Source organism: Vulpes vulpes, chromosome 3 (genome assembly GCF_048418805.1).
Source record: "Vulpes vulpes isolate BD-2025 chromosome 3, VulVul3, whole genome shotgun sequence".
NCBI lineage: Eukaryota > Metazoa > Chordata > Mammalia > Carnivora > Canidae > Vulpes > Vulpes vulpes.
Window position 1 is genome coordinate 43,903,814 of NC_132782.1, and position 16,934 is coordinate 43,920,747.

The 16,934-nt window shown below is 32.7% G+C and overlaps 1 protein-coding gene across 1 annotated transcript in view; it reads left to right on the forward strand.

Annotated features, from left to right (window-relative positions):
* Positions 1 to 14,994, forward strand: part of SI (sucrase-isomaltase) — a 91,209-nt gene extending 76,215 nt beyond the window's left edge. The window contains exons 39-48 of the mRNA XM_072752316.1: positions 764 to 798; positions 881 to 997; positions 2,989 to 3,137; positions 5,385 to 5,469; positions 5,554 to 5,610; positions 6,198 to 6,319; positions 8,915 to 9,003; positions 10,952 to 11,001; positions 11,240 to 11,407; positions 14,459 to 14,994. Coding sequence (XP_072608417.1) covers positions 764 to 798; positions 881 to 997; positions 2,989 to 3,137; positions 5,385 to 5,469; positions 5,554 to 5,610; positions 6,198 to 6,319; positions 8,915 to 9,003; positions 10,952 to 11,001; positions 11,240 to 11,407; positions 14,459 to 14,527 — 941 coding nt within the window. The 3' untranslated portion in view covers positions 14,528 to 14,994. The remainder of the gene's footprint in view (positions 1 to 763; positions 799 to 880; positions 998 to 2,988; positions 3,138 to 5,384; positions 5,470 to 5,553; positions 5,611 to 6,197; positions 6,320 to 8,914; positions 9,004 to 10,951; positions 11,002 to 11,239; positions 11,408 to 14,458) is intronic.
* The last annotated feature ends 1,940 nt before the right edge of the window (positions 14,995 to 16,934 follow it).

The window sequence follows — 16,934 nt, forward strand, 5'->3', positions numbered from 1 at the left end:
TTTTATGTTTCAGATCTAGTATTAACAATTCTTTAATGTTTATATCAGGATCAAAAATAATCAATGTTTAGAAATATTGGGGTGGGAATCCCCGTGTTTAGAAATATTGGGGTGGGGATCCCAGGTGGCTCAGCAGTTTGGCGCCTACCTTCAGCCCAGGGTGGGATCCTAGAGTATGGGGATTGAGTCCCACATTGGGCTCCCTGCATGGAGCCTTCTTCTCCCTCTACCTGTGTCTCTGCCTCTCTCTCTCTCTCTCTCTCTGTCTCTCATGAATAAATAAAATCTTTAAAAATAAATAAAAATAAATAAAAAAATAAAAGAGCTGGGATATTACATGAATCCTACTTTATTGATCTCTGATGTTTTTTTTTAAAAAAACGTAATTATTTTTTCCCAAATGATGAGACCTATGGTTAAATAATTTCATAGATGGCTTTTCATTTTAAAAAATGAAACCAAGGAAAATGTTACCACTTTTTTTCTCATACTGTAATGTATTTATCACTATTTTGTGCTCTAAGCATATCATCTTGAAAGTGACAAAGAAGCATAGTGTCTTATTTTTATAAATGTCATTAACATGATGACAAAAAAACCGATGAATATTCTAAGAGGAGATAATAGAAAGTTCTATTAACAATCTGAAAATGTTTCATTGGATTAGGTTATTAGAAATAGGACACCTCAATAAATACAAAAAATCAAATATTAAAATATATGAAATAATAGCTTTCTAAGTTTTTTTTCTTGATTTTTTTAGGTATGATGGAATTTAGTCTCTTTGGAATCTCATATGTAAGTAGCTCTATTCCTTTCACCTTAACGTATAAACATTAAGAAACAAACCATTAAAATTAAACATTATAATATATTTTAGACTGGAGCAGATATCTGTGGTTTCTTCAACAATTCAGAATATGAGCTCTGTGCCCGCTGGATGCAACTTGGAGCATTTTATCCATACTCAAGAAATCACAACATTGCAAATACTAGGGTATGTAGTTACTACACTCTTATTTGTTTCTCCTTACTAACCTTAGAAATTTTTAAAAAGAATTCACCAAATCTGGCTCATTTCCAGTGCATACTTTGAATGAGCCTCTTTACTTTTACTAAGGATATCTGAGCCCATTGCTTTGAGAATTTTCTGATTTGAGTCACTTTACCTTATACTTTGGGATATAGAACTTGGTTAGCTGGCATGCTTACTGCTCTGTTCTGTATAATTTTGAAATAGCCAGGGGAAAAAAAATCTGCTTCTGAAACTTCTTCTAAACTAAGACAGAAGAAAAAAAATCAGCCTTAAACTAAATATTAGAACTGAAAAGTCATTTGAAATGCTAGTATCAGTACATGAAAATGAGCAGATTTAAAAGGCAAATGTTAAGACAATGAGTTGAGAAATTGAGAAAAAGGAAAAGGGAATTATGAGACCTAATTCTTGTGTGGTGGCACAATTCTCTATATTACTAAATTGTCTGAAAGAAATATTGGAGTAAGGGGTGACAATATTAAAAATTATGGAAAAGTATGAATAATTAGAGGCAACATATAACTAAGCACTAAGATTTGTGCTACTGACTTTTAGTGAGGAAATGCAGAGGAAAGATGAATTATCGAAAAATACTTCATGGAGTAGTTGTAGATAGAGCTAGTCTTTGAAGGATGGATTCTAGCAGCAGTAACTGAGCGGTGGAGCTCATTAGGTGCTATCAAATCCTTAGGTCCCTCCTGGGAAATTTTAGTTAGATTGGGATAAGGATTTATTTTAGAAAATGAAAATAAAAATGAAAATCTATTTAAAGATAGATAGAAGGCAGTACCTTCCCTATTATTTTTTAACTAGTAACTGCAACAACATTTTTTGAAAGAGAGAGAGAGAGAGAGAGCTGTACAAGTGGGGAGAGGGACAGAGAGAGAAAGAGAGAGACTATTTTTTTAAAGATTTTTTAATTTATTTATTCATGAGAGAGAGAGAGAGAGAGAGGGGCAGAGACACAGGCAGAGGGAGAAGCAGGCTCCATGCCGAGAGCCCGACGGGGAAGTTGATCCTGGGACTCCAGGATCATGTCCTGGGCCAAAGGCAGGTGCTAAACCACTGAGCCACCCAAGGTTCCCTGGGAGAGAGACTCTTAAGTAGGCTCCAGGCTCAGTGCCGAGCCTCACGGGGGCTCTATCTCTTGATCCTGAGGTCATGACCTGAGCCAAAATCAAGAGTTGGGTGCTTCAGGCGCCTGGATGGCTCAGTCAGTTAAGTGTCTGCCTTTGGCGCAGGTTGTGATCTCAGGGTCCTGAGACTGAGCCCCACATAGGCCTCTGTCAAATAAATAAATAAAATCTTAAAAAGAAAAAAAAAAGTTGGATGCTTAACTCACTAGGCCACTCAGGCATCACTTAACATTTTTTAAATAGGTTTTAATCTTTCCAGAGTCAATTTTCATCTTTTTACCTGAAGTGTATATTCCAGGGCAGACTAGGGCATGTTCTTCTTTCTTATCCAGCATTAATTAGGTCCTCTCTTTCTCCAATAACTTTTAATTTTTTCATATCACAATTTATCCATTTCTCATGAGAACTCACAATGTGGGTGTCACCATGATGGGCTCTGCCTGTCTCTGTTTATTTCAATCCACATTTTTACAGCATTTCATTTACTTACCATCTTTTCACCCCCTGGTGATTATCACCATGATTGACAATATATTTGCGACCTATTCACATGTGAACTGCACTTTACATATGTTCACCTAAACTAAATCAAGCTGTGGGTGTAATTTTCATTTTTCTTATTAAAGTATCAGTTCTTTTTCTCTTCATCATATGAGATAGTAGTATTATTGCATAAGATTTTTGTGAAGAAAGTATATAGCAAATTGGCAGTGTATGAATATTCTTTTCTACTTTTTATTCTCCAAAAGTGTCTTTGAAAATTATGATTTAAACAAGAACAAGAGCTTATGATTATTTTATTCTGTTTTGTTTCAGAGACAAGATCCTGCTTCCTGGAATTCAACTTTTTCTGAAATGTCAAGGAATATTCTAAATATTAGATATACTTTATTGCCCTATTTCTATACACAGATGCATGAAATTCATGTTAATGGTGGCACTGTTATTCGACCCCTTTTGCATGAGTAAGTGCAAATTCTTTTGTTCCTACCAAAAAGAGATAGTTTTCACTTAGTTTACTCAGTAATATCATAGAATATTTGAAATTGGAAACTTTTTCAGTTATTTTATTTTTTATTTATGTTTAATGATTTTTTTATTTATTCATGATATATATCATGAATTTATTCATTTATTTATATGTCATTATTATTTATATTTCATTATTACATATATCGTTTATTCCTGATCTCTCTCTCCTCCCGAGAGAGAGAGAGACACAGAGAGAGAGATAGGCAGAGACACAGGCAGAGAGAGAAACAGGCTTCATGCAGGGAGCCCAATGCAGGACTCGATCCTGGGACTCCAGGATCATGCCCTGGGCTGAAGGCAGGTGCCGAGCTGCTGAGCCACCCAGGCGTCCCATTCACGGTTATTTTAGTATACATTTTGGGTTAATAAACATTTATATAAAAATATTAATAAACAGGATGATATTAAAAGTGATCTTGGGGTCCATTAATCATTAATCAGTTATTAAAGAGTAATAATTCTTGGAAATAATTACTATATACCTAGTATTATTTTAGATTTGCATACCTTATTATGAGGAGTATTTTAACTTGGAGGCAAGTAATATTATTTCTATATAATGATTTGATTAATTGAAGTTAATAGCAGTTAAGTAAATCCACTATATATATTTGCCTAACTGAAGGTAGCCATCTCACCTCTTCTTGGATGTATTATATAGAGCACCCTAGAACAGTCCTAACATTTTCCTTAGACAATTGCTCTGGATTCTCTCCTTAAAGCTCAAACTGATATATGATCAAATCTTGAAATTCTATTCTATGGAGCATAGTTGCAAAAATTTTAGCCTGTTCTATTTCTTTTTTTTTTTTAAAGATTTTATTTATTTATTCTTGAGAGATAGAAGGAGAGACAGAGCCAAAGACACAGGCAGAGACACAGGCAGAAGGAGAAGCAGGCTCCATGCACCGGGAGCCCGACGTGGGATTCGATCCCAGGTCTCCAGGATCGCGCCCTGGGCCAAAGGCAGGCGCCAAACTGCTGCGCCACCCAGGGATCCCCACCTGTTCTATTTCTAAGGCAAATATAAGCCAGTTTTTACTGTTGATGTCACAAAAAACAAACACACATTCAAACAAAAAATACCAAAACCTTTAAAATAATCATACTTCTTGTGTACCCTATATTACCAGAGTAATTGCATGAGGTGATTTGTTAGATTGCACAATTGATAAATCAGTAAAAATACACAGGACATATTTACTAAGTAAAATGATAGTATGTAAGGCAAGATGACAAAAATAATAAGTTGATCAATATGCCTTCTGTTCTGATGATAGGGTTTTCAAAAATCTAGGCTTTCCTAGATTCACATTTTCCTTTAGTAGCTTTATTTATTTATCTATAGTAATCTACTCTTTATTTCTGGTAAAATTTTATTAGTATCTCACCTCTCTTATTTCCAGACTTTCTCCCTATTAGCTTCTCAGAAGAGTCAGAATATCAGCTTGGACTGAGTCCCCAGCCAGAAATGTTATTATTAACTATGCAAACTCCTGTCCTGTTGAAAACATCTGGGCCTTTTTATCCCATGAGAAGTCAATGAAGGAGTAAATTTAGCAGTCCAATTTGACATTAATCTCAGTTTATAGTTAAAACAAAAACAAAAGAACAAACAAAAATTTGCAATTCCATTTCATTTGGAGAAGAAAATGCGGACATTTAATAGTGACTTTCTCAAACTATGAAAAACAGGTTTTTGTGTTTCTAAGCAGTTGTATCTGAAATTCAGAACTATATTAAATGCACTATTCAGTGAGCTCTAATTTAAGTGAGATAAGAAAAATCTTTTTAAATTACCAAATTAAGATTCTTATAGCACACTTGTCTCACAATTCTGTTCCAGTGTATTGATAATTTTTGCTTCCTAGTTTGTTGATCATCTACTAGGTAACAATATTTGTACCTCTGTGAATTCTCTTCAAAGATTTCTCACTTAGTTAGCCTTATACAAATTCTCTGTATTTTGTCAGGAAGTTTAGTTATGGTCTGTATTTACTCATAAAGTATTGTACTACTTATTACATTTTAAATTCCAAGAGATAGAATTGGTTTTGATTTGTTATAGTTTGGTTTTCACTTCAATCTACTGCAAAATGTGATTTGAATACTTATTTCATGGTATTCCGGAAAAAAAAAAGAAGTTTATTGATTTAATTATTTGTAAATATTTTGTCAAGGTTCTTTAACGACAGGATAACTTGGGATATATTCAAGCAGTTCTTGTGGGGTCCTGCATTTATGGTCACCCCTGTATTGGAGCCTGTAAGTCCTATCATTTATTTTTGTTCACAAAATATTTTTTGCTTTGGCCCATATGTTTTTAATGACTATATCTTTAAATTCCAGTATGCTAACACTGTACAAGGCTACGTCCCTGATGCCCGGTGGTTTGATTATCATACGGTAAGTCGTTAAGGAATTCTGGGGAATTGACTAAGAGGAAATGAGTTAACAATTTAATCCCAGCCTTTTCATTAGGGACATATTTGGTTTACTTTACACTTAAAAAGATATCTCTTGTTCATTACAGCTGAATCAAATTTATAGTGAAAGAGAATATATTCCACCATAGTTTGTTACGGAGTCATTGATTTATTTTATTGAATAAATATAGAGAATGCACATTGTACACAAAAAGTCATTGTCCTGTATCAAATATGCATAATTACTATTAAAGGTGATATAGTCCTTCTGAGAATAATGTGTATGACAAATCAGGAATAACTTTTGTGACTTTGGAAAACTCATATTTTCTGCATGAGAGCATCACAAAAATAAATAATGGTGAATTACTTCCAAAGGTCTTAATAACTAAGAACTAATTATACACTTTAAATAACATAATTTCCTGAATATGTGTTTGAATTTTTATTAATTTTTAAATTAAATATATCATTTGAAATTATAAATGTGTCCCCTCAAGTACCAATATTGCTGATGATTCTGTTTCTTGCTGCTTGTGTTCTTCCTTGCAACCTTCTTGTTTCCAGGGCCAAGATATTGGTGTCAAAGGATTTGTTTCATTTAATGCTCCTTTATATACAATAAACCTACATGTCCGTGGTGGTCATATCCTACCATGTCAAGAGCCTGCTCAAAACACATTTCACAGGTAAGTGAAGTGTTTACAAGAGCTCAGATTAAATTTCGAATTATGTCATGCTAGAATTGTCAATAACTGGGAAGGGTTTAAGATTTTACCCTACTTTCAAGTTAGTCTGCCACAGTGTCATGGATGTTGGCTAAAAGACAAAGGTCTTTCTTACTCATGGCATAGCAAGAGATGTGAAATTCATGATTGCTTAAGTTTTCCTTGTCCCCAAAGTCCCGTGGAGATAACATGGAGTGGACTATGCCTAGGCAGATGTTGCACATGGAGGAGGTTTGTGTCACACCTAAGGAATTCCAGGCTTAGGCGCTCAGTCCTTTATAATGGCCAGTAAATTTCTTTAAAAATTAATTTAAACCAAACCTGTCCTATCTTCCAATACTGTCTGCTTTAAAAACATCCCTTAAAATATAATTCAGGGACACCTGGGTTACTCAGTTGGTGGGGGATCCAACTCTTGATTTTGGCTCAGGTCATGATCTTAGGGTAGTGGGATTGAGCCCCACATAGGGCTGTGTGCTCAATGGGGAGTTGGATTAGGATTCTCTCTCTCTCTCTCTCTCCCTTTACCCCTCCCTCCTATGCAAGATATGCAGATATTTGAGACTCATGAAAAATTGTCTTCCAACATGGTATTCCTTCTAATAGTAATAAGACTCTCCGGATGAAAATAACAACTAAAACTTCATGTCTTCTGTATAAATTTGCAAAGGGATTGATAAATGAATGCCTTCTTGTATTCTGAGTGGCTGCCTTACCTAAGTACTCACCATTTTTGATGCCTCTGACTTGTGGAAAGAAATAATATTTACTTCATAGAAACATGATTTTTTAAATGAACCTTTCTATAAATTTTAAGCAAATATTAGTCTTTCCTTCCACCTTTTCTATTCCCCCTTTCTACTTCCCTGTGTCACTCCTGTGAAATAGTCTCCAAATCACTTTAGTCTATGAAAATGTAGATGCCCATTGAAAACATCACTGCTTCTTCAAACTTCAGGTCTACTGATGTCCAGAGAGGAACCAGACCTGTTTATTAGCAGCCTTGTACCATATAAAGACGAAAAATAATTCATATTTCCTACCCATTACCATTCATAACTGATCATCTGGCTAAGACCTTCTCTTCTTTGCCCTAAGAGTCCTACCTGGTATTCTCTCCCTCTCATTCAGCATTATATTCAATCTACCAGAGATCATGGGTCCATTATGCTTTTTGTGACTGATGTAAGAGTGAATCTTTTTACCACTCAGAGTGTCTATTTTCATTGTCTAAATTCCTGGCTTAGACATTCAGATTCTAGAGGACTCAGTCTCTGTTCCTTTTCTCATCTTATGCAGTATCCTCTAATTTGGTGATCTAAATGCTGACACCCCCATGTGGAATGAATGGAGTTTTTCTATCTCCAAGAAAGATTCAAATCCATTTCTTTTAATATTCTACACTGATATAATTAAAGAGGAGAAAAACAATTATTCCTTGAGAAGTGAGAGCTTCGTGGAGAAGACCATTAATAAGTTGGGCCTTGAAGAAACCTTTTGTTGTAATAGAACAGTAGAGAGGCCACTGTGTGTGTGTGTGTGAGTGTGTGTGTGTGTGTGTGTGTGTGTGAGTGTGTGTGTGAGTGTGTGTGAGTGGGTAGGGGGTAAAGTAAATAGGCCCCAGGGTTAAGTATATAGATAGGATAGAATGTAAACTGTGAAACATTGTTTAATCTTAAGCTTTAAATATGTTGGAAAATTATGGAAAAATCAGATATTTAATGTTGCTAATAAGGTATTCTTATCTTTTACCCCAGTTACTATAAAATGAAATACATATATAAGTATATATGAACATATATCTATATGTATTCATACTAAGACTTGTTAACATTTTTACAAGGAAAAATCAAGTTACTATAGAGATTTGAACTCTAGATAATCTGGATATTTTAGGGAAGTTCGATGGCAATACAATTTTCAACATTTGTGATTGGAAAAGGCAATAGCAGCTATGCATAATATGCCTGAGAAATCCTTCTTAGCAATATGAAGCTGTCAAACCAAACCACTGTGAGTGAGGAAGCAGATATTTAGTCCATGTAGGTGCAAGGTTGGGAGGTATTGCCCACTTCAAGGATAGAAATTACAACTTGCAGGCTACTCATCACATTCTTATTAATAATTTCCAATGATAACAGTGATTTATGTATGAAAATGTGAAGAAGGCTTAAATTATAATAGATAAATAATGCTATTAATATAGTTTCATGGTTAATGGGCAGTGGCAGGATTAGCAGAGAGAAAAATAAATATATCAATAAACTTAACTTTAATTATTATAAATGATGCCCCTTTTGATTTGTTACAATAGATGATCTCTTGAGATCAAAAGACAATGCATGATATTTTCTATTAAATATGAAGGATTTTATGGTTTATATCATTCCCAGTAACTCATTAAGGAAAGTCCTTTAATTTTCTTTGTCTAAAACAGTTAGTATTCTCCTTAGTTGGTATTCTTAGTTTTCCTTTGGATATTTATATGGATGCCACATCATAGCTAAACATGTGCTATTCTATAAACATAGGTGAAATTATATCTTTTTTTTTTAGCCGACAAAATTACATGAAGCTCATTGTTGCTGCAGATGTTAATCAGAGGGCACAGGGGTCTCTGTTTTGGGATGATGGAGAGAGTATAGGTGAGTGTCCCATTTAGTAGATAAATGTAATTGATGGCATACATATTATCTCGCATTACTTTTATGTTATCTACTATTGTACCTTGTAAACTAAGTGAAAGGCTAATAATATTATTCAAAGCTAAAGTAGCTTAATAATTAGCTAAATCAACTTAAAAATGTAGTGTCTAAACATTATAGACTTTTCTCTAAGCCTAAATATAGTTAATCCTTATGGTAAATGTCTGAAAAACTAAGAAATGTGTATGGACCGAGAATGTATATTGATTATCTGTTGTCATGCCATTCACACGATAGACATTCAGTATGCATGAGGTCAGCAATGCTGAAAAACCAGGTTCCATGTGTGCAGGGCAATGCCTAAAGTGTGCCTCTAAAATGTGAGATAGTTTAGAAACAAAATTCAAGTTTGGTCTCAGTACCTCATGCCTATTTTTTTTTTAATTCAATATTTTTTTACGTGTGAAGTTTAAGGATTTAAACTTAGATCTATGTTTACTCTATGACTATTTCTTAAGACCACACAGAACTAACTGCTAGGCTTCCAGCAGTGTGTGCTTTGCTGACCATTGTCATCAGAATCACTTGAGGCAGTTTAAGATGCAGATTCTAAGGAGCATTTTATTTCCATTAATTTGGGGAGAAGCCTAGGTATCACCTTTAGATGATTATTATGCTGTTAAATATACACCAGTGTGGATTTAGGCTTATTGACTGCCATTAACAGTGCTACTCTACTTAGATGGGAGTTCTGAACATTCTCTTTACACAAATGTTAGTCGTAAAAACTAACATCCATGTGGAACTGATGGTCACGTGAGGCAGTTTACTGAGATTTAAATTATTCACAGAAGATAGATTTTTCATTACTAGTCAAGACATACATCTTTCATATTTTTAGGTAAACCCTAGTTAATATTTTGGAACCCTAAGAAATAGGAATCTATTTATTAGTAAATAAAGCATACCAGAAGGTTGATACAAGAGTCATATGGTAAAAAGCAAGACTCTTAAAAACAACAACAAAAAAACTTTTCCTAGTATTTTGTGATTTAAGGTGAAGAATCAACCACTATTAGTTAAAATCTTACATTTTTAGAGTCCTGACCTTCATTAACACATTAGCTGGAGTTCTGCAGTTTGCAGCCTTTCTCACCTGGGCCCAGCAGGCTGCACTTTGTATTTGCCTACAGTTTCCCAGGGTTGTAAGGTTGAATTATGCATAATTTGCATCTTTGTCTTGGAATCTTTGAATTTACCTATGTAATAAATTAATTCAATTGAACAGAAAAGGAGACAATGCTTCTCTTAGAAATTTTCTCCAGCTCTCCCTATCAAATTAAGATACAGATAAAAGAACTTGGTATGACTATTACCCTATGAAAGTTTCATGGCAGATTTTATTTTTTAATCACTGGAAAGTAACAACTTAATTCAAATATTTATTTATAGTCTTTCCATGTAAACATACAAAATTCTTCTGGCAAATTGTATTTGTTTTTGTTGTTGTTGTTGTTGTTGTTATATCTCACAAACTCAGTATATATGTTGTAATTAAGTACAAAGATTTCAGATAATCCCTTGAGCAAACAGCCACAACAATATGCAACAAATGCTTAGCATGTCTGATTCAGCAGGTTGGAATCTCCGAAGAAGTTTTCTCTTACAGCAAGCTTGTCAATCTAGTTGATAGGCACAAAATTATTTCCTCCTTTAAGTACATTCACATTTTATAAAATGTTATTTCCTGACATATTTTTTTTCTCTCAAAGAAAATCAAAGATAACATTCAACAGATCTCCCTCATCCATGGTTAAGTTAAATAAACTTAGAGAAAAATTAGATATGCAATGATGATATTTGTTATCCTTTTAACTAGGAAAGAGAAGCAAAATATTTTTACTATGTTTCTTCTTTGTAAATATAAATACTTTTTTTCCTTCTACAGATTCCTATGAAAGAGGCTTCTATTTCTCGGCACAATTTAATTTAAACAATGTATGTATTCATGTCCGATTATTTGTATGCAATTGTGATAAATAATATTTGAAGTTTTATTCCATACTTATATTTTTGTATTTTATATTTATTGCATAGCAGAACTCATGTTAAATATATGAATAAATAATTTACTATATTATTATATACATTTTGGTTAACAGGTATGTGCTTTAAAAGTCTTTATTGCTTTTGAAAGTGGATGGTTTAAATTACTTATTTTTCTTTGTCTTTATAGAATACCTTGACAAGCACTATATTGCAAAATGGTTACATAAACAAAGATGAAATGAGGCTTGGATTCATCATCATATGGGGGAAAGGAAAGACTCCTGTTACTGAGGTTAATCTCATATATAATGGAAATACAGAAGCAGTTAAATTTATTCAAGAAACAGACAAGGAGGTAAGTGACACACAAACAATTTTAATGGAGTTTTTCAAAACATCTATATGGATGTCTTCTATTTCTTAACCCTAATGAAACATAATTATGAGTTACCTATGACTTCCGTTGTTTATTCATTTTTTCTTAAACTTCCAAGTTGATCTCCATATTATCATCCTTATTGACCTGTCATACAAATCAACCTAGTGGGATCTGTGTTACAATTTTCCCGACATAATCAAAGCAAGATTAAATTGACATTAAGCTTCTAAGTCATTGTTATCCCTATATGGTAAAGTGCCTCAAAATTTAATTTTTTTCAAAATAAAATGTCTACATTTAAATATTTAATACATCTCGGATAAAATATATTTGGAAATCCTTGCAAAATTAATAGATTGTCTATTGGCACTCATGAATAATTTGACATACAGGTGTGTAAGGATCTGATGTATGTTAAATAAATATTCAGGATTTTTTGTCAAAATCCCACTGCAACCAGTAATTAGTTTTTTACTTTGAACAAAAATTTTAAGCTTCCTTTTTCTTTCAAACTCAATAAGTATACACAAGTAAACAATTTCTTCAGTTCCTTCCAATTCTAAATCCTGGAATCCATGTCTCAAAAAGGTAGAATTCAAAAAACATATGTTCTAGACAACAGCTAAGTGTTATAAATGATCCAAGTACAAGGCTATGTCTCTACTGCTAAAATTGTGTGTGTGTACGCACCTGTTAGTGTTTATGGCTGAATAAAAATAGCTAGTTGTTAATCAACCAGTCACTTCAGATAAAGCTAACTTACAAAACAGCCAGTCGTTTGACTGACTTCAACCGAAAAAAAATAATAATTGTGTCTTGGACCATAGTATTAGGTTCTTATAGATTTTATGAATGTGAGAAGTGAACAGCACCTGAAACGTCACTCCATCCATTCGAAACTTAGTACCTGTCCTAGGCAAGTATTATTTCCCCTTTAATATAGAACCATGTCTTAATTACCATTTTAGCATCAAAATGCTTTTATTTCTTTATATTATATCAAGATTGGGAAGTTAGAGTTTTGTATACTTAATGTTCTTCCTTTGTAAAATAAAAAGTTGATAGCTTAGTGCCTCATCCCCATTTTTTCTTCTTTTTAAAATTTCAATGGTTTGTAAAATTGCAGGGTAAGGGAATCACTGATTTAGTCTAGAGGTCACCTACAGCATACCAAGAAATTGAGTCCTTCAAAAGGAAAATTAATTTTCTAGGAAGAGTCAATAGTTATTGGTCACAATTAGAGTCCATGTTTTTGACTGGCCAATGTTCAACCAGATTAAAAGGGATAATTTGCCATATAATTTTCTTGCTCTTTATTTAGTACTGCATTGATAAAAAATAAAGCTCCTAATTTTTTGCTATAAAAATAAACTAAATACAGTCAGATGAACAATGTCAAATAAGATATTTTAACATATCAAGTATTATTTCAAGTTCATTTTGACCAGATACTTGGTATAAAAACACATCATTTATAAAAAGTTCATTCCACTGCTTCCAAACTCATTCAAAAAGAATTTTAAGTTTTAAGAAGAAATTTCTACGCTATTTTATTACCTCGGTGATTCCAAAAGAAGATACTAAGTTTAATTACTAACAATTGAACAGTTCCTTCTAAATTCATTCAATAAAACAAATATTTATGAGTGTCTAATGTTTCCAAACTTTATAGATATATGCTAAAAGTAAAGAATGGTCAATTTTTTTCTTTATCCTGGTTGCCCTTCTCCGTCAGTGTGGGAATTATATGCAAAGCATGATTTAATTGCTCTGTCAATGCAATTTTATCTAGTGTATTTTTAAAAAGATTTTATTTACTTATTTGAGAGAAAGAGAAAGAGAGAGAGTGCACCAGCAGGGGGAGGGGCAGAAAGAGAGGGACCATAAGACTCCTCACTGAGCAGGGAGCCAGACACAGGGCTCAATCCCAGGACCCTGAGATCATGACCTGAACTGAAGCCAGATGTTTAACCAACTGAGCCATCCGGGTGCTCCTCTATCAATACAATTTTAAAAACATTTTCCTAGCAACAATTATGTTTTGTTGTCTTTTGTACAGATATTAAGAGCTATCTGATGTACTTGTTGCTTTTCACTTTTGATATAAAGGAACTAGCTTAGGTTTTGGTGTAAGATGAATATTTCAAATCTGGCTAATATATATTTTAAAAAATGCTTAACTTTTATCTTTTAAACTCCTCTACTGTACAATATGGGAAATAAATTCTAGAATGTTGTGTTTTAGTGAGGAATGTATTTTATAAAGACTCAGAGTAACTGGTATTCAATAAGCAGTAAAGGAATGTTGAATTCTCTTCCTCTTCTCTTCAATATATGATAATTGAAACTAAATTTTCTGAGCTAAAGCACAGAAAGTCATGTGAGTGTATTGGAGAAAAAGCAATAAGGTCTAATGTAATCATCATATCATAAAAATATTACAAATGGTTGACTGCAGCTGCTTAATTAGTCACCTCCATATTTAGTCCAGATTCTGTCCAATGAAAGAAAGTAACACAACTAAGTTTAAATTATTGGCAATAAATTAATCATCCTAAAGCATTTTAAGATTGATACAAAAGAAAACATATTTACAGTCTAATTTTTGCATGTAGATGTGCTCTAATATTTGAAGGCAGGAAGCATAGAGATTTATGTAATGCAATTATAAATAATTCTATGTTTAGGAATATTGAGAAAAAATAAAGTAATATAAATCAAGATAATTGGTTAATAGTTTTATTTTATTATTTTTATTTTTTTTAATAGTTTTAGTTTTCATAGTCTCTTAACTATTCCACCTCTCTGGGATTTATTTTTAACTGCAAAATGAGTGGGTTGGGTGAGATTATTGCTGTAATAGTTGTGAACTCTGTGGAATAAAAATTCACCAAAAAAAAAAAAAAGAGAAACAAAGACTATTATGCTACTTACAGAAAATTTATTTATGGAAATAGTCTTACTTAGAAAAACAAAAAACAACACAGTTCTGAATAAAAAATAATTACCATTTTATTTTCTTTTTAGATATTAAATATTGATCTGACAGTGAATAATGTTACTCTAGATGAACCATTTCAAATCATCTGGTCATGAAGATCACCATCAATTCCAGTTGTCAAAGGGAAATTAACACCTGGATTTAAGTTTCACTGTACTTATAGTTTTCCCTTTTTGATGATTTCTTATATTGTGTAAAATATGATTTTCATAATATCTATCTAAAGTTTTCCCACAGTGTACAATAATATTAAAACTAATTTTTTATATTAATGTGTTCTGGATCCAATTTTTAACATATTTAGCAGGATTTAAGTAGTTCTAGTTACCTTGCAAATATTAACCAAAACTGTAAACTAGTTACTAAATATATATGTGTGTAGCTTAGATATACTTAAAACAGGTGATTTTTTAAATGAAAATTTTGTATAATTCTATAAAATATTTTCTTCAAGGTTTAGCAATTTTAAGACATGTAACAGTAATTGTCATCAGATTTAATTATTTCTTAGTATGTACATTTAATTAAAAAACAGAAAATAAAATGTATATAAGTATAGAAAGTGTACATTTCTCTTTATTTTCTAAAAGGAAATTGTCCTAACTTGGATTGCTATACAAATTATCATAGATTGAGTGGTTTAGGCAATAAACATTTATTTCTCATTGTTCTGGAGGCCCAGAAGTCTGATCAAGGTGCCAACAGATGGTGTCTGGTGAGGACACTCTTCCTGGTTTTGCAGATGGCAATCTTCTCCTTGTATCTTCACATGGTGAAGACCAGAAAGAAAAGACACAAGCTCTCTGATGTTTATTCTTACAGGCACTAATCCCGTTCATGGGGCTTCACTCTCATGACCTAATTACCTTCCAAAGGTGTCATCTCCAAATGCTGTCATACTGGAGATTAGGGATTCAGCAAATAATTTGGGAAGTACACAAGCATTCAGTCCAGAGCAGAAATCAAAATTTCTCTTATAGCTGTGCTTTCTATACAGGAGGACAAATATTAAAGTTTATTCTATTTAGTTGGTTAAATAAACCTTATTCTAGCGCATTCATGTAGGTTGGAAGACGCTAAATCATGATCTAAAATAGTATTCATTGGTATTTTTAACACTTCGGTTTCCTTGGAGTTACTTCATCAAAGAATATCTGTAACTTGACCTAATTCTTTTCTAATTAAAAATTAAAATATTATTATAATGGAATCCTTAAGACAACTCAAACTCAGAATACAAGGAGTGGGGAAATAATAATAAGAATAATGATGGTTATTATAAAATAGACAAGAAATACAGAGTATTGATGAGGATGTGGAGAAAAGAGAACACTTGCATTCTATTGGCAGGTATGTAAATTGGTATAGTCACTTTGGAAAAGAATATGAAGTTTCCTCAAAAATTAAAAATAAACTATCATAAGATACAGCAATTCTATTTCTGGGTATTTATCTGAATAAAACAAAAATATTAATTAAAAATATATGCACACTCCATGTTCATTGCAGCACTATTTATAATAGCCAACATATGGAAATAATTTAAGTGTCAATTTATTGGTGAATGGATAAAGAAATTGTGGTATGTACACACAGCAGAATATTATTCAGCCATAAAAACAATGAAATCTTATTTGCCATTTGTGGTAACACGGTTGGACCTCGAGAACATTTTACTAAGTAAAATAAATCATACAGAGAAAGACAAATACCAGATAATTTCTCTTATATGTGGACCTTAGAAACAAACAAACTCATAAAAAACAAGTTCATAGATGTAGTCAGCAGATTGATGGTTGCCAGAAGTGGGGTAGAAGGGGAAGGTTAAAAGAAATGGGAGAGGAGGGTCAAACGGTAAGGAGAGAAAAGAAAAATAGGAAAGAAAGGAAAAGAAAAAAGAAAATTAAAAAGAAAACAAAATAAAAGTATTAGAATACTGTTATAATGGAATATTTAAGACAATTCATAACTCAAAATACAAGAACCAGGGAAAACAATAGTAATGATGATAATTGCGATAATAACAACACTAAAAATAAATTAAGTTTACTGTTAAGAAATATTATAGCAATTGTGGAGAATTTACAAACAGATTCTAGATTATAAAATCAGGTGTTGGCAATGAATCCAGTCACTACAGATGAGATTATAAATGAACATAGCCATTTTTGAATGGCAATCATGTAGTAGTCAGTAAAAGTAAGTTGGTGTATTCGCTTCCACCCAGAGTTCCATCCTTGAGATGCTTTCACAGAGGTGCACAAAGAGGTACATACAAGCATATTTGTTGCTTGTTGTTGAAAAAGAAAAAAAATCATCAATGCTGTTAGCTTGGAGTTAGTTTGGCTGTAAGAATTAAGCCATAAGGTTTTTCTACTGAAAATAAACAGGTCGCAGACATCTGACCACAGTGGAGCAAGACAAAAACAAAACTATTCCATAATCATTTTTGAGTCAGGAAACGATAAAAATACTCAAAAACATAAAATACCGAACACCTGC